We start from the raw sequence: 22453 nt of genomic DNA, 5'->3' as shown, positions 1-22453 counted from the left end.
ATGTTCCTCTGTTTGGCAAGTGTTTGTCATGTTCTGACCATAAAGGATAGTTTAAAACAGCAACTGACCACTCAGGAGCAAAAATCAGCCTTCAAACTTGCAAGAAATAATAATTTGACATTTATTGTGATGTGTCAATATCGAACGATATGAAATTTTTTATTGTGATGAGATTGTTGGCCATATCGCCCAGCTCAAGGAGGGATCATTTGAAACGAAATGACTATAAATATTTACATTATATTCTGTATCATTGTAGAGCGGCTGTTAGCCTAGTGGTGCGTTAGCAACTGCAATGTCATGGGTTCAAATCCCAGGACTGACTGAAAATAGTTAGGCAGCAAAATGGCAATTTCCATTCCAGTTTCAAAGTACATACCATAATATTGTTGTTTCCCAGAAAACCCTGATGCCCTGAAAAACCCTGAAACACCTGATCTGTAGCTTCAGATATGGCCCAGCATTGCCTTCCCCCACACCACTTACCACAGGCATGTAAGACAAGCAACAAGAGCCTTCTCCATCCAGCTGGTGGCACCCTCACGGTCTTCAAATGCCAAAGGAAGACCCAGCTATTTAAAGAGCATTAAAGAGAAATTTATGCATAATTTAACATATAATGCATTCAGAGTGGTTTGATGTGAAACGGTGCATTGGAGAGAAACTAATCCAGATTTCTTTACAGTGGTGCTGATAGGAACCAGGTGTCATGATGTCACACATAAATATAGCCGTTTTATTTAGTGTCCAAAACAACCAGTGAAAGCGAGGTTTATTGTAAGTAATCAAGATGGTAAAATAGTAGCAAATCTGGAAAAATAAGTTGTCTTTGATACCATTTTTGCCTCATAACATCCTGCCTGCACCTCCTTATTAAAAGGATTTAAACACAATTTTTGGAGAAAACTTTCTTCAAACTATCATTTAATGTTTTAGGCATTAGGCAGATTGTTTCTCAATGTTTGAAACTGTTATTTCCTAAAATCAGTGTATGTCTGTATCTTAAGAGAATGCTTTGGCATGATTCTTTTCTAAATAATTGTTAAAGCTTATGGTGAAACATTTTTGGCTGTGCAAAGCCTACATTAATAAATCTACTCATTACTTCATGCATGTTTAGCTTGTTTTAGAAATATCACAGCCTTTCATGTACAGCATGCAGCTATTAAACTACGCTCACTACAAGTTTAAAATCATTCCCTAAACAAACAGCGTGCACTCGGTGAAAGAGGAATTTTAGAATATCAAATGGTTTCCAGATGCACTCATCACAGAGCTCATGTTCAGCTCGCCCCAAACTAGGGCTGGGCGATAAAACGATAACGATAATTGTCGCGATTTAACTTTTCCTCGATAGAGCGATACGACATGTTTGATAAACGTTTGATATAATACACCATTCTCACACTCCCATGTTCAGCGAAAGCCTTGGCCTTTCTACTGCAAGGAAGGCGACACTACTCTGCTGTCGCCAGGAGAGGGCGCACTTCTGAGTTTTTCTACATGATTAGTGAGGGAGGGGGCCACGAGTAAGATGAGTCTTTAGCAACGGCTGAAACTCTGAGTTATACATTCCCTGTTTGAGTGGAGCGACCGACTGTCTGTAATTAGTGTCTCTGTTCGTAAATCTGCACCTCCGTAATATAATGTGCAATCTGTGTCAGATGGCATTTCTGAAGTAATCCACAGAGCTGGGTGGTACATGTATTATTTGCGCTGAGTAATTTCACATCATAATACTATTACTTCTTCAAAAGTATATTAGTGAGGAAATTAATCTTCTGATTACTCATTAACATTTAACCATGTATATATTTTATTCATTCCCTCTGTTGGAATTGATGTTTTGTTGGTGCTTTGTGATTGGTCACAAAGCACCAATCACAAAGATTTATCCTTTTATTTTAGACCAAAAGAATCCCAAAAAGAAAAGAATAGTCAGTTTCTATGCTGAGAGATGCTGGATTTACTAATAGGTTCCTCTGCAGTTCTGTATGTTACTCGGTCCTTCAGTACATCAGTTCAGAAGATAACTGGCAGGTGGGACTGTGAATGAGTTCACAAGAGGCTCAAACGGTTCTGCCGAAAAAAAAATCTGCGTGTCTTTTCTTCCACTCCACTGCATTTAAAGATAACCCTCATCCTTCATCTGTTGTGTCACAGAGAGACTGTTTGTGTGGGTTTGAGGAGAGATTGTTTTCTTTGGGGAAATTCAGTTACTCTGTGTTTCTCTGTCCACTTGTTTACTTCCTGAGGAATGCAGTGACCTGTTTCAGCACAAACAAGAAATCCAGAATTAAATTTACACCAGTATCAGGTCAGTTATTACTATTTGTTCTATCAATATGCCAGATTTGTCACATAGCATTGGTGTCTGTCACACATTTCTGAGACTCCTAAAATCAGATTCATATATTGAGCTTTACTGTGATTGTCAAGTTTCCAGGAGATTCACAACAACGTGTTCAAAATGTTTGAGTGACCTGTGCAATGTGGTAAAAGCGATAACAAGCCAAACAGCAATGATTCCATTAAAGTGCTCTTGTTTACTTTTACGGTAGAGCTGTGCATTCTGATATTCTGATAGAAGCGCCATCAGAATCATTCATTTGTTTTATTTCAATCTGTTTAATTTGTTTCTAAGCTGCCTCGGTGTATACAGGCCTCAGGATTCGCTCTCTCCTTTTCTTTCTCGCTCACTCACTCTGTCATGAAGAGAATAATTAATAGTAACAAATAAAGAACACAGTAAACAAGGAAGGAAAAAAAAAACATTTTGATTTAATCACATTAAAAACACAGATGCATATCACTTAATGAAAGCAGTCCCGCAGTTACCATAGAAATAAAAATAAAATCAAAAATAAATAGTGCCATTTCTACAATTTTCTGATAGACTGATTCTTGTAGCTGTGGGTTAAAAAGAAACAGAGCAGATGAAGGAGAAAGAGAGACTGCAAGGAGAGAGGGAGTGAGAGAGAGAAAGAGCAAGGGAGAGACCACAACATTATAACTTTCACTCCTCTTCCCTGATCATGTCATATGTAATATATATTAGGCCTTTATAATGCACACAGCAAGATGCCTGATATTGTATCTTAAATAATCCAACTTCTATAATAAATAATCATTTCTCTTTGTTTGCCAGATGGGCCAAAAGAGCACCTAAATCTCTTTATTCATGACTATATGAATGTGTATATACACAGAGCTGCCAGTTTATTAGGTATACCTACCATGACCATTTCTCAGAAACACCTACTGTATACAATGACACTCTGTCAAATTATGTTTTAAAAGTTTTTAAGTGACAATAAGGGAACAAGTTGTCATTTTCTGCTAATTTTAGATTTCTATTTTTTGATTATATAAATCACTGTTGTCAGAAGAGAACCTTGTATCTCCAAAATGGTAACTTCACAAGAGAAGGGAAGAAAAAACATACTTTACTTTTAATGCAAGTCAATGGAACCACATTTTTTTCCCAGGTCATTTTGGGTCATTTCTTTTGGTCCATTCTTCATGAAATGCACACACGAAGAGCAACAGGCACGGTAATTGTGCATGAAAATGCTTAGAAGTGTGTTGTCTGCAGAGTATATGTCAACTTTAATGCTAACTTCAACCTTCAGGATGTGTTAAGTATAAGGCTTCTGTTGTTTTTATAAGGCCACTGCTGAAAGTTTCAGTCAGCAGTACCACGTTCTTAATCTGCTGTGAGCTTCTTATATTGTGTTAAATGTTACATACATGGAAAATATGCAACTGGTTCTCTTAAGCTATTACCTGATGTGTACTTGAAGAGCAGTTGTGATGTTTCCAGTGGAGATATCCTGAAGGTTTTGCAATGCGATACTTCTTTTAGTGGCCTTTCTATGCAGCAGCACTAGATCAGAGCTGTTTTACTTTGCAGAGTGTAAATACACTTTACTGTGAATCAGTTTTTGAGTCAAAATTGTCTCAAGGTGTAATATTAATCATTTTTGAAACGTGATATAATCAGTGGTATAGACGCAATAATACACTCAAGGTCCTGCTATACTGTGAGATACTGGCTTTTGGTTTGTGTGAATGACTGCAGCACATCAGTGTCAATACCTCACAGTATAGCTCTCCCTGTTGTGTATTATTTTCCATTTAAAAAAAAAATGTAAGTTGTGAAAAGGTGCAAATATGAACCCCTCCCCTTAAAACTTAGTGAGTCAAAGAAACAATTGTACCTGTTCAGTACCCTTTTTTCCTGACAGTGTGGTAGTGGAAGGTTGGTACTTGGTGGTAGTGGGTGTTGTGGTTGTAGAAGTGCATTACGTTATGAGATCTTAAAAACAGCAATGCTCTGTGACACATGTCCATATTGCTGTAACTGCTGTGCTGAGAATAGTCCACCACCCAAATAATAATGGTGAGTGGTGGTCCTGCGTTTGTCCCTTTCCATTGAGGGATGGTGTAGAGGCGGCTGATAAATTGTGCATCAACACACAGGCTACAGTCGGTAACTGTAAGCCTACAAAGTGCAACTGTGGTAGGCGTTTCTGATAAAATGGCCAATAAGTGAAGGCAGAAGGTTAATGTCTATAATAAACTGCCAACTCTGTGGATATCAGCAGTAAAGTCAACTTTACAAAATAAACACTGTAGCCTGGTTTAACTACATGGCTTACATTACTACTGACCAGTTTCCCTGACCCAGCCCAAGTCTAAGTCTAGACTAAGCAGGATTTTCAATTGTAAAACACCACTGACATTGTAGCTTAGTCCATATCCACAAAACCAGCCTTATGTGTACACCAGTTCAATATTAACATATCATTTAACACTGTTGTTATTATTACTGAGTCATTTTTGAGAAAGCACAGAACCCATCCATTCATTGGTTGGTTGAGGAGGTATACAAATGCAATAATGTACAATGTCTGCAATTAAAACTTTCAGAGTGCTTTATAAACGCAGCACGCCAAATGCTGAATTTGTTAATGAACAAACTCATCAGAACACATCAGATTAAGAAACACTTATCCTTCACAGAGCATTTAATCAACAAAAACGCAGTTGGGCCCCAAAACAGATGGATGGGAGTCACAAATTCACACAGAGAACGAGTCCGCAAAACTGCGGGAGCTGTTATTCACGCTGTCCGCCTGTGTTTTCATTTAACCAAACACAGCCCACAACTGCATTAACACCACAACATCACTCTCTCCACCGCCACAAGCAGCCAGCGCCACACAGTCATTACTCTACTTCGTTTTAGTCACATTAGCGTCACTCCTTCTCTCGATCATGGCTGCTAATTCCCTTTGTTGAGGAGTTCTTCTGCGTGAACCAATATTACGGCGTTATGATGTGGGGGGAAAAGGTGTAAATGGTAAACATGCCTGCTGAATAAGGCTGAGAAAGAGGGGAAATAATAATGCTAGTCATAATGAAATAAAAGCGTATTAGCATGGAAATTTACGACTTTACATTCTCGCAGAGCCCGAGGTGTGCGTCAGGAGGGAGCAGAGGGCCTAGAGGGCTCATGCAAGGCCTAGAAAAACCAGGACCTCGATTTATTTAATTAAATTCATTTGTTTTCTTTTCCATGAGCCCCCTGAAGCTGTGCAACAGATGCCAACGGTTTCCATGGCGACGAGCCAGAAGAGGTGGTCCCAAAAGCAGGGGAGTTGGATAAGTCTTTAGCCAGCAAAACTCCAAACTGTGTTAATGAGAGCTTTGCAAATCAGCACAATCTTGGTGCACTGAACTGCACGTCCAAGAACGCTATTCTGTTGGCTTATGAATGAACACTTGTTCTCCTTAGAGTCACTTTATGGGATGATAAACACGTCAACATCTGAATTTATTAGGTGCGCCACTAATTAAAATGATTAACAGTTAATAAACCAAAAACCTGATGCAGTAATGAGCTACAGTGAACGCATTTTTAAAACGTAGCATTATGTGATGATGAGGCTTAATTTTTATGTCCCACAAACAACAGCAGGGACCTAAGTGTTCAAGGCTGATAAACCTGTGTGGGGAAAAGTGAATGTAATGACTTATATCTGAATGTACATCTATTATAGTGCTAGAGAAAAAGAGCTTTTTAAGCCTCTTTGTGTGTATGTCACGTTCTGTAGTGGTTTACTAGGGGGACAGCAACCACAATGCTAATGGCTACCGTTCCATGCCATTAGCATCCCATTAGGCTTTTATCTTATATCCACTGTATGATATGTATGGGGGGAAAAAAATAAACTCACTGTTCTTGTACTCATTAGTATTTACAATCTCTGCTTTGTAATCCATATATATAAATTTGAACCCTCACACTTACATTTTGAGCAAATGTTTCTTTTTTTATCTGGGTCTTCAGGCTATACGTAGATTTGCTGTTATCACTGACCTATTTGCCCTTAATTTTCTATGTGTTTTATTTTTTCCACTTATGATGTTTGTGTATTTTTATGTACCAGAAACAGTTATAATTCATTTGTACATGACCACTTTCCAACCTCTCTTTATCCCTTAGAATTACACAGCCTGTTTTTAGATACTGTGCCTTTATGTAAATGACTTCTGTTCTGATTGGCTGCCCTGTTTTGTACCTCAAAAAGCATTCTGGGCTGAAAAACTTATTTTCTGTCAGTTAAATAAGCAGACATATGTACATGTGTTGGTTTTGATGACATCCTAAAACCAGTCTATATGATGCTTATTTTCCATATACATGGACTGGGGAGTGAACAGGTTTGAAACGTGTGTATATATACTACATTTTATTTCAAAAATGGAGTACAATTAAGTTTTTCATGATATGAGCCATGAGCAAAGGTGCCAAATAGGGTTCTTTGGGGTGATACCACATAGGACCCACTTTCAATGGCTGGTACTTTTGTAAAAGAAATGTGTGACAGTTAAGACATGGTTTATGATGTTTAAAGAACCTCCACATAATGTAAGGGTTCTATTATAATGCTACTTCTTTTCCTCGAATTATATGTCCAAGCCAAGAACCATTTAGGAACCTTGCTGTTTCACCTTAGGTAATGTGGTGTTGATCATTTGATGAAATAAACATAACAATAATAATAATACTAATAATAATATAGATTTCCAAAGATGAGACTGCTCATAAAGATCTGAAATGTATTGAAAAGGTGGGAAAATAAAATTGATTGTCTGGCTAATCAAAATCTAAGCAATAGGAACTCCATTCATTAACTGCAACTCCTCCTCTAAGATGACCAGAACTTAAGGCTTAGTCTCACAAAAGACACAAACACTTTTTTAATCTTGTATTTTTCTGTTCCAAAGTTTTCTTCTTCCTTCTCTTTAAATAGTCAGGGGAAAAGACGGAGGCTGAAGACAGACCCTCATTAGCCAGTCATAAGATGAGGCCACAATGGCAGAACTGTCACTGTGATTCATAAGGATTTTTGGATTCATTAAAAAAGGGGGTAAGATTTTGTGAAGGAGGAAAAGGAAAGGGAAGAGTGCTGCTTCTGGGTTCGGGACATTCGTACATGGAGGCATCTCACGGGCCAAACAGACGCAGAGACACACACAGCAAACAAACAGCACGATGGAAGCGCTCTCAGCGAGAGAGAAAACAAGAGAAAACCGCATCGTAGCCCGAGAAACCGACACATGCAAAGTTAGAGGAGGTTCACCATGTTTTCTCTGGTATTTCTTCATGTTTTTGGCAGTAGACTTCAAAACGGCGGCTGAGCGAAGAGAGAGAGACATTTACACACTGAAGTCCTATGCGAGAGCACATTCACACACACTTGGTTTTTGTTTGGAATTGTCTCAAACGTGTCTTGCCTCAGTTTCGGCTTTGGGAACTGTATGTGTGGAAAGAGTTCAGCATCCTCCTTGCTTTACGTTGCCTGACGCTTGTTTTCATGTGTTTGTGCAAGATGATCTTATAACAGTTTGAGCAGAAAGAGAGAGTGAGTCTTTGTTTCATCCCCTCTTTTCGTTTTGTCCCTCTTCCCTAGACGCCAGTCCTGTCAGTAGGGAGAGAGAAGAATTTGAGGTTGCACCTCCGGTGGTGGTGAGGGGACGTGCACTCAGCAGGCGATCTCCTCCAGCGTCCCTAGAGTGGTCTGTAGTGGAACACTGACCGTGTGGCTGATCGTCTCTGAGTGATTCACTACAGGATCACAGGTACTCTGGGAAAAGAAAACATACATATGCTTAAAAGATATTTTCAAACTCCAAGACAGTCCACATTTTGCTCCAGCCCAACTCGCAATGCAAGAGGATGGAGCAGGAATACCTGCTGAATTCAGTGCAGACAAGATTTGATATTAAGGCTGTTTTCACACCTAGTTCATTAGCTGGGGTTTGAACCAGAGTTTGGGTTTTTGTGACATTGTATCTATTATATTTGGTTCACTTGGTTTCACACTGTAACAGCTAAAACTGAGACTGGTGTTTTGCCAGACCACTATTCAATTGTTTAGTGCTCACTTGAGTACAGGTGGTGTGTTCACACCTGTTAAAATGAACCAAACAGGTCCTCTCCTTCCTTGTTTGGCGCCCTAATTCAGTATTTGAGCACACGTAAGGCTTGCTTTCACCCACGTATAACTCTTAACCTTGTTTCGTGCGGCTCAATCAAACCTTTTCTTTAGTTTGACAGGTATGATCTGTCCATACTCAGGTGTGCGCTAAACAAAAAAAACGCAGGTCTCTGTGGTTCAGTTCACGGCTGGTGGAACTACAGTCGGATTCAGACAGAATTTTGTCAGATTTTCAGGAATTCAACACCAGGACACGCTGTCCTCAGAGTATGTCTGCACTGCACTGTCGACGTATTTGACTCTTTACTGTGGCTCCTATCATTCTTGAGTCACAAGCTGCTGCTAATAACAGCAGATTAGCAATAGCATAACATTTTATTTCGTCATGTATTTCAGTTTGGGCCAGGCATCAGTAAACTGTTTAGCTGAATTCAACTAACACACCAATCAAGCATAAAGAAGAAACAGATGGAGTGAGGTTTATTTTTCTGAAAGCGGTACACATGCAGATATTAAAGGTCTTTATTTTAATGCAACACAATAAGTGTGATATGTTTTATTAAGAGAATAAGTGAGTGACAGATCTGGGTTTTTACCATGATGGGCCAGTGAAAGTAAAACACAAAAGTAAGTTGTTTAGAAGAGGCAAAAGGAACATTTTTCAGGGGCTGCTGAACAATTTTCACGGGTGTTTCAGCACACCCTGGTGCTGTGCCTGCTAAGAACCTGTTTCGGAAACACTGCTCTGCAGCTTGAAATATTTGTCCAAACCTGACAGGGCCTGAATATTTACATCGGGCATAATTTGATGATAGCTGTCATTGTCGTTACAAGTTAACTAGTACTACCAATAGGAATGTTGTTTTATTCAGTGTCCCGTTGTCGGGCTACAGTCAGGATTCAAGCAGAATTCTGCCGGGCTACGAGCAAAATTCAGACAGATTTTTATTAGGCTACAGTCGTCATTGGGAATAATCAGTCAGGTTTGGAGAGAATTTTGGTTGGTTATAATGAGATTTAGGGATAATTCTGTCAGGCTACAATCAGCTACAGTCTGCATCATCATATTTGGAGGATTCCTAGCCAGTTGGTGACCATGTCCAGAGGGGCAAAATGAGTAAAAATACAGTATTCTCATAAGGGAATCAATTTGTCAGGCTACAGTTGGGTTCAGACAGAATTTTGTCAGCTACAATCAGGTACAGACAGAATTTTGTCTGCTATGGTCAGATTCAGACCGAAATTTGTCGGCTACAATTGAGTTCACACAGAATTTATCAACTGCCGTCAGGTACAGACAGAATTTTGTCAGGATACGGTCAGATTCAGACAGAATTATGTCGAGTTTAGACAGAATTTTGTCGGACTATGGCTGCGTTGGGGCCATAAACTTGCCATGGGTCATACTTTGGCAAAATATTCTCAGTCTATATTCAGGTTTTTATTAAAATTGTACTTCCACTCACTGGCCACTTTGACCTCCACCTACTTTATGTAGTTTTCAATAAACTGGTCAGTCAGTGTACACAACCTATGTACTTACTGCACAGAAACTTCAATTACAATACATTACTTCAATTTTCTTAATACAAATACATCAGTATGTCAGATCTGATGAACATGATAGCACTTACTCCGTCTGCCTGGGTTTGACCATTAAAATCTGGCCTTTGCTCACAAATTCCTGTCTGTCTGATACTAATTATAGGTTTGGCCAAAGAAGGAGACTGTGACTGTAATCTAAAACTCAAAGGTAGGAGAAAAAGAACATCATTTGCATCATTACATTAATCAACCTGCTTTATCATGCAAAGTATACATTCATTACCACGTCTTCTCCTCGGCTCTCTTCCTCCTCGTCTCGACTCAAGAGATCCAGGAGTCTCTCCTTCACCACCTGTGGGCACAAGCACACATACACTGTTAATGCACTCAGTACTCACTGTTCAGGGAATAAACAGGCTTTGGTACTGTTTATGAATAAGCCTACTCAAGAGAAATCCAAATTACATTCATTACATACATTTACTCATTAATAGTGCTTAATTTATTGCTTTATCTGAAATTATAATCCATACATTAAGCATTCCAATAGCGTTCATGAACCATACAGTAACATTACAGTAAAATTACATTAGTGCTCTGGTTCCATCCAGGTGAAGCGCTTTTGTGTATCTTTGTGCTACAGTAACAGTGCATGGAGCTAAGAGTGAAGGCTAATGGCTCAATATCCAGCTGGAAATATTACATTATTTAGCTTTTTAAATTGGCTATATTCAGGTTTTGATTAAAAAAAAAAATAAATTGTACTTCCACTCAATGGCCACATTCACTGTCTTTTTGAGTATGCTCAACTTCCAAATGGAAAAAATAATCCCATATGGAAAAAATACATGGACATATATTTTTATATATTTGAAACACATGTCAAATACATTCCAATCCATGCAGAAATACATTCCAAACGCTAAAATGTGTTTCAGAATATATTGCCATATTAACTAAATATATTTCAAAATACATGTACTTTAAATTGTCTGGGGAAATATTACACATAGGATTTGGATACCTTTTGAAATTAATTTGTATTCCAGTATCTTAATTTTAAATATTAGCAAATAAACCTTTAACATGGCAAAAGCAAGTGTTGAAGGTATTGATACACTGTGAAAATGCAGTTATGATTTGATATCTTGGTTAGTTGCAATACACTTTTGAGAACACTGTCTTACCGCATACACATAAAGGTTAAAGCAAAGTACAGTGCAAAACACAAGTCAGTACCACTTAGTTATATCTGTAACCTTTGCTGGAACTACATACAATTGGAAAAAAATTAACAAATACAAATAAATGCATTTTAAAAATATATTTAACAAATGCATTTACATTTTTTGGCCATTTTCATACATTGCAAAAATATATTTGATAAATACATTATAAAAAATGTACTGACTAAACTTTTGACTGAACAAAATTAAGTTGAGATCATTCAAAAAACCTGTGCAGCTGGCTGACCTAAAATGTTGAGTATGTAGTTTAATTATGTAACTATGTAGTATTGACTTCAGGATCTCTGTAGATGGGCTACGATCATTAAATGCATGCTAGTAAGCAGCATCTGTGATTGTAGCTCATCTGATGTATCAATTGTGGACTTTTACATTTATTTCACTATTATACATCTGAAAGTAGTCCTTTGCTGCATACAGGTTTCATGATTGTTGCTTTAAAATTTATTTTTGTGGATTAATTGTTGAGTAGTGGTTCGTTTTAGATGTTTGACCATGTTTCCATTCTATCCCTCCCACCACCCGTTCGGTGTGTAGAAACACACGTCCACTTTTTTTCCCGAAAGAGTGCAGAGCCAAAAAAGCCAAAGGGGCTTGAACTTGGAGAAATTCCAAAAATTGTCTACCCACGTAAATGTAGTCTGCACAGGGAGTTCATTAAAACCAGGAGCGGCAGGCAGGTGCGTGTGCATGCGGGTATGAGTGCAGTGAGTGGGAGGTTAATGCTGGTCAGAGTCTTTAGACCAAAGAGACCAGCAGCAATAGAGACTTAATGAAAGAGCATTATGATGAAACTCTCCATCACTCGGCTCTGCTCTAGAGCCTGTCTGATTGTCTGAATCAGCCTGAGTGAGTGCGTCTGTGTATGTATGTGCGGGCAACAGTGAGGATTAGCATTTTTCAATGTGCGAATATAGACACGGCTTCTTTCAAATATGTCATTTTCATGTGCAGAGGGATACTGGTTCTTCTATGTATTCCGGGAGTCTGCTCATTGTGTGGTTTGAGTGCATTTGAGTGTTCGTCTGTCTCAGTCGGACAGAGAAAAAAGTGCTCTCGAATGACCTCATAGGCGTAGTCAAACAGCTCAAGGATTGTCAGTATGCTTGCACCGATGAACAACCCCATCTGACCGCCAATATCGCCTAAAAAGGAAGCAGACAAGGCCAGGATGAGTAAGAGCAGAACGAGAGTTGAAAAAGGAGAGAGGAGATTGAGGGGGTTGAGGAAGAGGGAGCAGGGAGATGATGGAAATATACATTTGACTGTACCTAGCAGGCCAGCCACCTCGTACGCTTTCTTCTGCTCGATGGTCTCATAATTTAGTGCCTCAAAGAAGACGTCCAAGACCAGGATGTTGTCCCTGTGAATGCACAATTAAAAAAAAGGTCACTTTAAATTAAAGGTGTAGAGGCAAATCCAGTTTACACAAGTTCCCGTTCCTTAAATGTACTCGATCAAGCAAGATCTGTTTTAAAGCTGTATGACAAAACAGCAGTAGCAGACACCTCAAAGCCTGAATCTGTACTCTAGTCCACTTCTACAGACAGCTTTCAAGCTCCAGTCAAAAATGAAAGAAGCAAACTTCAAAACAGGTCTTAATTCACCCATTTGGAGCCAGAGGATAACAATGATTATTTTAAATATATATAATGTTTAGAACACTACACACATTGGAAGTGTGTGATTAGACTTGGTGGAGTTATGCTTCATTCGTGCGTTTTGACAGACATACGACTCGTGTCTAGCACAGCCGGTTTGGACTGGAACATTGATTGAAATGGACGTGTATCTGCTCTATCAGACTGACAAACATTTCACATGATTCTTTTTAAGGGTGATTTCAAGAACAAGCATTTAAGTACTTATTCAGTGGCTGTTTGAAGCCTGTAAAATGCTGTTTGTCTACAGAGGAAGTTGAAAGAAGCGTTAGGTCTTGCTAGGTGTGGTGGTCTTGCCTGGGTGGGGAATAGAACCATGGCCTACAATGTACCATGAACTATTGCTTTAAAATGTATAACAGCACATATTCAGACACCACAAATGAATAATATTAGTACTTTGTTGCAAAGCTGTTGTTGGCAGTACAAGTTGGAGGGGTCGTTAATTAGCTTTTTGCAGCATTGTGGTTCAAATATGGTTTTTGGTTCGCCAAGTTCAAGGGGATCGAAATCATGAGATTGGCTAGACCAGAGGTTGGCAACACGCAGCTCCAGAGCCACATGCTTATCTTTTACTGCCCTGTTGCAGCTCCACAGCAGAATTTTAGTTTTAGGCTTAAAAAAAAAAATCCTCCTTTGCAGTAAAATAAAGCTTTGCTGATCGTTCTAACACAGTTATAACAATAATCGGTCTTAAACACTGCAGTTAATGTGGCCTACAACCAGAGAACTTGTAGAGAAAAAAGGCTTTGCTACAACTGCTAATTCACCAACCTTTAACCCCAAAGATTGGCATGCAGACTGCTGGTCACCATAGCAACGCAGAAAACAGTCTCGCCTAGCTAGCAGCTAACAAAACGGCAAAGAGAAAGATTTAAGACAAACATCGATAATTTAGAGCCGAATGGACTATTTGTACCTACAAGCACTCCAGCTGGTTTTGTGATATGCTTAATCTGCAACAAGAAACTGTCAAACACTAAAAAGATGAAGCTGCAGTCAGTTTCTCATTTGCCAGCTTCTCATTTGAATTTTCCAGTTCCACCTTAAATGGTGCAGAAGTTAAATTCTGGCGCCATTTAAGGTGGAGCGGGAAAATTCGAACAAGAAGCTGGCGAATGAGAAGCTTCAGCCTCGTATAAAGTCGAACATTGAGAGACATTTTACAAGGAACTATTCCACTTTTGTTTCCTGCTGGAGATGCAAGAAAAGCAGCTATAGTTGAGCTAAAGCTTAAAGCAGAGCAAAGTAAGTCTGCGTTTGTGTTAATATTATATTATTTAAACTTTTACTAGTACATTAGTACATACTGAGACACATTTACAGACAAGATGGTAAAATGGATATAAAATGTTGTGGCTCCCAAGGTGGTTTCATTTTTGCTGAAAGGACAAAATGGTTCTTCTTAACATTTGGGTTGCGACCCCTGGGCTAGACTATGCAAGCGCCTTCAGCTTCTCTTTCAGAAACCAGTCTTGAATTACTTTGGCTGTGTTTGAAGTCATCTTGTTGAAACATCCATCTTCTCTGCAGATTCGGTTTCTTGGCTGACGAGATAAAAGCCTTCTCTGACATGAGCCGGTACATTGTTGTAATCATGTTTCCTTCGATGACGAGTAATGCCTCAGTACTCTTTGCAAAGCAGCAGCCACATATCATGATGCTCCCACCTTCGCAATTCGCAGTGTGTTCTTGGGATCATGCACGCAACCCTTATTTCTCCAACCATGAGCGGAATTATTGCCAAAGAGTTCTATTTTTTTGTTTGATCAAAGAACAACGTTTCAAAACAGTTCTGAATTTTCTAAATGCCAAAGTGCAAATTTTACACGTGCAACTGTGCCTTTGTTTTAGCACAGGAGTTCTGCGTGGACTGCAGGACCGGATATGACTGTGGTGCAGTTCTCTGAGTAACTGTTGTTCGTGCTGTTTTCGAGTCATCCCGCAAACCTTTTTGAGTGACTGCTGGCTTCTCTCTTACCTTCATCATTAGTCTAGGAGTGTGTTGTGAAATCTTGCATGGTGCACCTGTCCAGGGATGATTAGTTGTGGTTCAGTGAACTTTCCACTTGCTTATAATCAAACTAGCTGTACTGACAGAGATGTCTGAGGTCTTTGCTAGGGCTCTGTAGCTTTTTCCATTCAGGGTTGTTTTAATAACGTTGCCTCTGAGAACTTTAAGAAGCTCCTTCACCATGATTGCTGCATGTGGCAAAGCTTCCTTAGCACAAGAACATTTTTGTATATGTAGAACTTTATGCAACCTGCACACATACATGTGTACTTTGTACCTTTTTGGCCCCCTTTTACCCTGTTCTTCAGTGGACCCTCACAGAACAGGTACTATTTGGGTGGTGGATCATCCTCAGCACTGCAGTAACACTGATGTGGTGGTAGTGTGTTAGTGTGTGTTGCGCTGGTCTGAGTCTATCAGATATAGCAGTGCTGCTGGAGTTTTTAAACACTGTGTCCACTCACTGTCCACTGTTTTGCCTGATCAATGTATACTTTGTGCATAAACACCTTTTCTCTATCATTAACATCTTTGTGCTAATTAATACATACTTTTTGTCATATATACCAATCAGGCATAACATTAAGCCCACCTCCTTGTATTTACAATCACTGTCCATTTTATTTGCTACACTTACCATATATGTGCACTTTGTAGCTCTACAGTTACAGACTGTAGTCCATCTGTTTCTCTGCATACTTTGCTAGCCCCCTTTCACCCTATTCGTCAGTGGTCTAGACCCCCCACAGAATAACCACAAAGCAGGTATTATTTGGGTAGTGAATCATTTTCAGCACTGCAGTGACATCAATGTGGTGGTGTGTTAGTGTGTGTTGCGCTGGTACGAGTGGATCAGACACAGCAGTGCTGCTGGAGTTTTTTAACACCTCAGTGTCACTGCTGGAATGAAAATAGTCCACCAACCAAAAACATCCAGCCAATAGCATCTTGTGACCATTGAAGGACTAGAGGATGACCAACACAAACTGTGCAGCAACAGATGAACTGCTGTCTCTGACTTTACATCTACAAGGTGGCCCAACCAGGCAGGTATATCTAAGAGAGTGGACAGTGAGCGGACACAGTGTTTAAAAAGTCCAACAGCGCTGCTGTGTCTGATCCACTCAGACCAGCGCAACACACACTACCACACCACCACCACGTCAGTGTTACTGCAGTGCTGAGAATGATTCACCACCCAAATAGTACCTGCTTGAAGAACAGGATAAAAGCAGGCTAATGAAGCATGCAGAGAGGGACTAGACTACTTACTATATGGTAAGTGGAGCTGATAAAATGGACATTAAAACCACTTCCCTGTTTCTACACATAATGTAATGGCTAATCAGTGTAAGTACTGAGTCGAAACACATTACGATTGTATGTATATCTGAAGTGGAAATATGCACTGGAAGTATATTAGCTAACACTAACAGAAGTGTCTTGAGCACATGTTTCCTCTCACTGTAATATTTTGTTATTAAATATAGGTATATAATTTATAGGTATATAATTTATAAGCATGTTATCAGAAAAGCTTCTTTCACTCATGGATCTACAGAGAAATGCTATAGGCTCATTTAACTGAGTCTGTGCTGCACAAACAGCTGTTGGTATGAGTTTATATGCACTGAGTACTCCCAAAGGCCACACACCACTGCAACATCAAACACATCAGCACAGCTCTGCTTTTAAGCAGTAATGAATGGAGGAAAAGTGATGTCATAATGCAAAGAAACTGAGAAATTCCTGCAAAAAACAAAGAACTTGTCTGCTTAAAGCCTGATCTAACAATCAATGTCTTATTTTCATGTTCAGCATCACAGAAACATGGCCTCGTCGTTATTAGAGAAGAGCTCGGATGGGAATTGGGATTTGCTCCCTGGTCAGAGACAATTATGAGAGGATATGAGAAACGTCCAGGCTTGTCATCGGAACGCAGCCCATTACAGCACAGCCTGCATGTGGATTAGAAGCGCAAGGCCATCTTCATTAAGGACTTGTCTAACTCTGATCAGTGATGTGGGAGCATGGTTTGGCTGATAACTACACACATTTGCATTATATTTAAGATGAGAGGAAAATTTTGCAGAGTTTTAGCACACGTCCTTACGTACAAGTAATGGTACTGTAGTGGTCAGTGATTTTAATACCAGTGAAAATATAAATCCATTAATGTCCGTATCTGACAATTTTAATGTTCTTTTGGTCCATAAAAACTTTCCTGAGCACAAATCTGGAGCTTTTTCCCCCCAACCTGATCAAACCAGAAGGCCAAAAACTAATGTGTGTAATGACCACTAATTATCATCATTCAAACTGGAGTGTATATCATCTAAGACTCACTTCCAACTGCCTTCAGAGTTTTTATTGTATAGCTTTTTTATTTATGTGTGTGTGTATATAATGTATGTATATTGCACAATGTGGATGTGAGAGAGAAAGTGGAAAAAAGAGACAGGGCTGGCAGTACTTTACCTCAAAGAAAAAAATATTAAATAATATTTAATAAGAAATAATGATTATATAGCAATTAATAATAAAAAACAAACGAAGTATGGTTACTAAGAATGAAATGCCACGAGATTTGTTTTTTTTTCTGCTGTAAGCTGTGAGTGGTGAGTGCTGTGAGATATACTTGACAACTCACGTGATGTACTTCTCTGATTTGTTGAACTTCTTCTCCAGGTAGCGTGCTGACGTCTTGCTGGGGATCTTGACCATGGACAGCTCCTTGTTATAGCGTGTCATGTTGCAGGGGTTTCTGCACACACAGTTACTGCCCTCTACTGCGGACAGAGCAGCTGGAAGTACAAAACACAGGAGAGACAAGAGGAGAGTAAACAAGGTGAAAATATAGGAGAAGATAATAATAATGAATAAATATGCCATAGTCTGCAAATTTTAGTGCACAATTCAGATGTATTTGCTGGGTTTAACATACTTGGTGTAATGTATAAAGTACAAAATGTGTCAACTTTTGCACAGGCCACATTTTATGTTTTACTTTTTCTATATGTTAAATTCAGCAAATAAACAATGTGTGTAAGTGTCTTCACTGTAGAGGACGTGTTACTTATTTACACCTAGAAAATCAACAAAACACCACATGACGAGGAGCACCCATACTTTTGCATGCAACTGTATTTAGTTCATGTGGAAATGACAGACACATTTATATTGAGAAAATTCAATGCAGCATTCTTTTGGTTTTGGTCTTTTGGGGCGCATTGTCATGATGTCAAACAGCACAGCAGCAGGGGTTTCTGCAGGGTTGCCGTGGGCGACAGATGTGCAGGAACAACTGACAGCAAATGAACACAAGGCTGTCGCTGTCTCTGCCTGTCTACTATCACTGTATCCCTCAACACGTCTGCATACTGTACTGCTCTCAGCCTTGACCTTGTTAACTGTCCAGGGTCCGTCATTGCGTATATGCCGTTAAACACCTCTTCTTATCTTTTTGATTTGCTCTGTTTCATTTTTTCTCACTGGTAGCTCAGTGAAACCAGTGGAAAAGCGTGGATTTAGACTTTCAATCTATACCACATTAGTGTTTGTAAGTAGAAGATGAGATTTTATTACTATTTGAATATGACTAAATGTTATTAGTGTGTACTGTCTTATTTTACAGGAAAAAATACAGCTTTTACATTTTGGGATTAAATTTGTTATAATTACATAGTCATATGCAAAAGTTTGAATAGGCAAATGAAATGTTTTGTTGAAGAGAAAATAAGTTAACGCTAAAGAAACAATCAAACATTTTCAGTGCATAATTTCTGTTTATCTGCTGGGATTAACCTATCAGAAACACTGTATTATGTGCCAATTTTTTTCCAAAATACTGATTTGCATGATTTTTTTGTGAAAGAAAAGCTCCTCAGAACAAACCTAGAATCAGAATGGTGATGGCAATAAATTAGTCTGATTATCATGCTGATGATGAAAACAGATGAGGAAAAGGAAAATTTAATTTCAAACGCATGCTATCATAATTTGGGTTGGCATGTAAAGGAATACAAGTTTTGGGAATATGTTTTTAGAATACAGAAATTAACATTTTGAAAATGTGGTATTCAGAATTTACATTTTTAGGAGAATACTAATATTTACACACTAAATAAAAAAATAATTTTTAGGTAATTTTTTTTTTTAAATCAGTGCATGACCTGTTAGATGAACTGTAAAGATAACTCCTTTACAAACACTGAAGTTCCTGCTAAAGCCTGAGTAGACTGATAAATCAGTGGGATGATCAGTTATTAATCTCAGTGTTACTGAGCTCTGCTAAAGCCTGAGTAGACTGATAAATCACTGTGTTGATCAGTTATTAATCTCCGTGTTACTGGGCTCTTTTTAGGGATGATAAACTAACAATCGCCTCAGTAGTGGACATGTTAGCATCAGTGTTGTAGTGGACTTCTGCTTGGGGGATTGTGGGAGCAGCAGTGGACTGAAGCAGTCAGTGAGAGAGAAAAAAATGTTGAAAATTTTTGGAACTTCATTTGAATGATAACATGTTTCGTGAAAAATTCGCTTAACAGAAGACTTGCATGAAGAAAACTGCCAACTAATAACAGCAAAGAACTGTTTTTGCCAGGTGCCTTACCAGTATGTGTTTTAAATATATTCTAAATGCTCCACTGTAAAGAAACTTACCAAGACAGAATTGTTCACAATGGTGGAGAGCAGATATCTTAAGAGTATAAAGGCTCTAAAAGCTCCCTCACAGAAAAGGTCTACTGGTCTATTTGGACAGTAAATAAAATAGCTATATTTGTGTTGTGGCCCCTGGTTCCCATCACCACCACTGTAAAGAAAACGAGAGGGGGAAAAACATATGAGCCCTTTAAGATGGATATATATGTTCTGTTTGGCTACTGTATATTGTGCCTCATTTAAAAAGCAGTCCGGGCTGAAGGACTCCTTAATGCTTCAGAGTGAATGAAACTGTTTTAGACTAAATAAGTGGATATATTTGTAAATGTATTGGAACAGTAGCCCTTAAAACCATTGCTCTTGTTACTTTGTTGTACTGGAGAAAGTGAAATAACTAACCTGCTGTCTCTCATGTCTGAGCAGATGATGGATAAATGGATGTCTGACAGCTTTTGCAGAGATATCTCTACGCAGCTTGACTGACGCCAGGTAAATTTACACAGCGAATATCTTGCTGTCCGTGCTTTGATATGCAGTCGTGTTGCGCTATCTTATGTGACAAGATGTCAGCAAGCATATCAAACTTTTGCTTCGGGTCTGTAATGCAGATCTGGATTGAGGTTTAAGACTCAGCTGACATTTAGACTTTATATGCCATGAAACAAGTGATAAGACATCAAAGGTACCAAAAGGGGCTCTTTGTAAGGCTCAGTGGTTCATTCGTGGTAAAGCCGGAGCTTCTGAAACATGGCTGAGGTGAGCGAGGGTCCGCATTTGTATTTCTGCACATTCTCTTTTTTTGAATAATGCAGCTTTGCGTCCTTTCATCGCAGCAGATAAAGCAGACAGGATGGAGGTTCATTTGCGATTCATCTGCCTGCTGGAGGCCCCCGATCCTCCGCCTGTAGCTATGCTTCACCTCCACTTCTAATCAGCTCACAACTCGCAAAACCTCCAGCTACAACCTGACCTTTCCCAGTGACATTTTAAACATACAGCCCTGCTATCTCTCTCTCCCTCGCCCCTTCTGTCTCCCCCTCTTTTTTTCTCCTTCTCTCTTTTCCGTTTCTTATTCTTTCTCTCTCTGTCTATCGGTTTCTCCTTCTTTTTCTCTCACTCTATTGCTGCTTCTATTCCTGCTTTTCTTTATTCTGTCTTTCTCCTTCTTTCTCGCTTGCTTACTCTTTCTCTCACTCTCTTGGTGTCTCTCTTTCTCTTTCGTGTAGCAACTCTTTCACCTGTCTTTCTTTCTCATTACTGTTCTCTTTCTCTCTCATTATTTCTTTTACTATTTCTCTTTCTTTCTCTCACTCCCTCTTTATCTCTTTATCTCTCTTTCTCTGTCTTCCCTTTTTTCCCTTCCTTCTCTTTGCTTTTCTTCCTGCTGCTCACCCTCTTTCTTGTTTTTTTAATTTACTTTGTTGACAAATGTCCATTTCTAGTCAGTTTGCTTTTTCTCTCTCGCTGCCTTTCTTTATCCCTCTTTCTGTCTGTTTATCTATTAGTTCCTCTCTCTCTCTTTTTCTCTATTACTACCTCTCTTTATCTCCAATCATTGAGCTCATTACTTCTTTCGGTCCACCTCATACAAATGCCTCCAGAATTTTTTTTTGCCTTTCACCTCTCCTGTCTTCCTCCAGTCTAATTGTCCTGTCCTCCTCTCTGTTTTTAATGTCATCACCACCTTTTAAAAGGTCATGCAGTCAGGAAAGGAAATCCATCCCACTTCATCATACACACAGACAGTAGTGTGCAGAAAGCTATTTAAGTGTCTTGGTCTCAAACCTCATATCTAAATAAGGCTTAATAAGAGCATTACAGGTGCTTCAGAATATGTTTAATCCACTCTAGATGCTGCTTAATAATGAAGAAATAAGCAGCCACTTAATTACTAACTACTTGTTTGATAATATAAGTATTACAGGAACAATATACATTTTTTACGGTATTCATATTTATTTGTATCATGCTAGTGATTTATGAAATATATATTAGTTTTAAATGATGTAATAATTTTAGCGATTTTAATGCCTGCCTAAGACTTTTGCATAGTACTGTGTACACACACACACACACACTCTCGGGCATAAGTAGGATCTTTTTTAGCTGCAGAGCAAAGAGAATTTTTTTTTATATATATATAAAGTTAAAGTTAATGGGTCCCCCTTATGAAAATTACCTTTAATTACCATGCAGTTTGCTTGTTTACTCCCAAGTGCTGTGTCTCAACCACACCGGTGCCGTGATGTAGATTAAGAGTTATAACTATATTATAAGTTATCTTAGCCACCTATGAGTCAACGAGTGTAAAATTGCTTAAGCAGAGATAAAAGGGATCCAATTAAGACAATATGGAGCCCACTTGCTATATGGAGCCAAGAGCAACTGTCCTGCATGCACACAGTGCACACACACACACATACACACAGAAAAATGCAGATCCAAAGGAAAACCAGAGTAGTTTTAATTTAGCATAATAAACCCTCCATTCTGAAACTCTGGAGTGCCCTGTGAAAGTATTATACAAGACAAATATGTTTAAGAACTGAACTGATTTACCCTCTTTGTTCCCTTTATAAAAATATTATCAAAAGCCTTAGGGAAAGGCAGTAGAAACAAAGTCAGGATTTTTAAAGATCTGCTAACGCTGTGGAAACACTGACTACACTGTGAATACATTGCACATTGTGTATAATTTGTTCTTGGTCAATATATTCAGTAATTGGTGTGGAAGATTTGTTTTGTAAGTTTGTTTAAATTAGCACATCCATTGATTAGGCAAGAAAAAGTAGATTTTAATGTCCACTTTTTTAA

General features: G+C 38.8%; 1 protein-coding gene across 1 annotated transcript in view; it reads right to left on the bottom strand.

The window, feature by feature from the left end:
- Window positions 1-6762: 6762 nt before the first annotated feature.
- The window catches only part of asic2 (acid-sensing (proton-gated) ion channel 2), a 216077-nt gene continuing 200386 nt past the window's right edge, over window positions 6763-22453 (bottom strand). The window contains exons 6-10 of the mRNA XM_036589179.1: window positions 17628-17781; window positions 12574-12665; window positions 12368-12447; window positions 10339-10407; window positions 6763-8156 (exon numbers count right to left, since the gene is read on the bottom strand). Of these exons, the coding sequence (XP_036445072.1) occupies window positions 8055-8156; window positions 10339-10407; window positions 12368-12447; window positions 12574-12665; window positions 17628-17781 (497 nt within the window). The 3' untranslated portion in view covers window positions 6763-8054. The remainder of the gene's footprint in view (window positions 8157-10338; window positions 10408-12367; window positions 12448-12573; window positions 12666-17627; window positions 17782-22453) is intronic.

Source organism: Colossoma macropomum, unplaced genomic scaffold, assembly GCF_904425465.1.
Source record: "Colossoma macropomum unplaced genomic scaffold, Colossoma_macropomum, whole genome shotgun sequence".
NCBI classification, from domain to species: Eukaryota; Metazoa; Chordata; class Actinopteri; order Characiformes; family Serrasalmidae; genus Colossoma; species Colossoma macropomum.
This window is presented reverse-complemented; position numbering and strand designations above follow the sequence as displayed.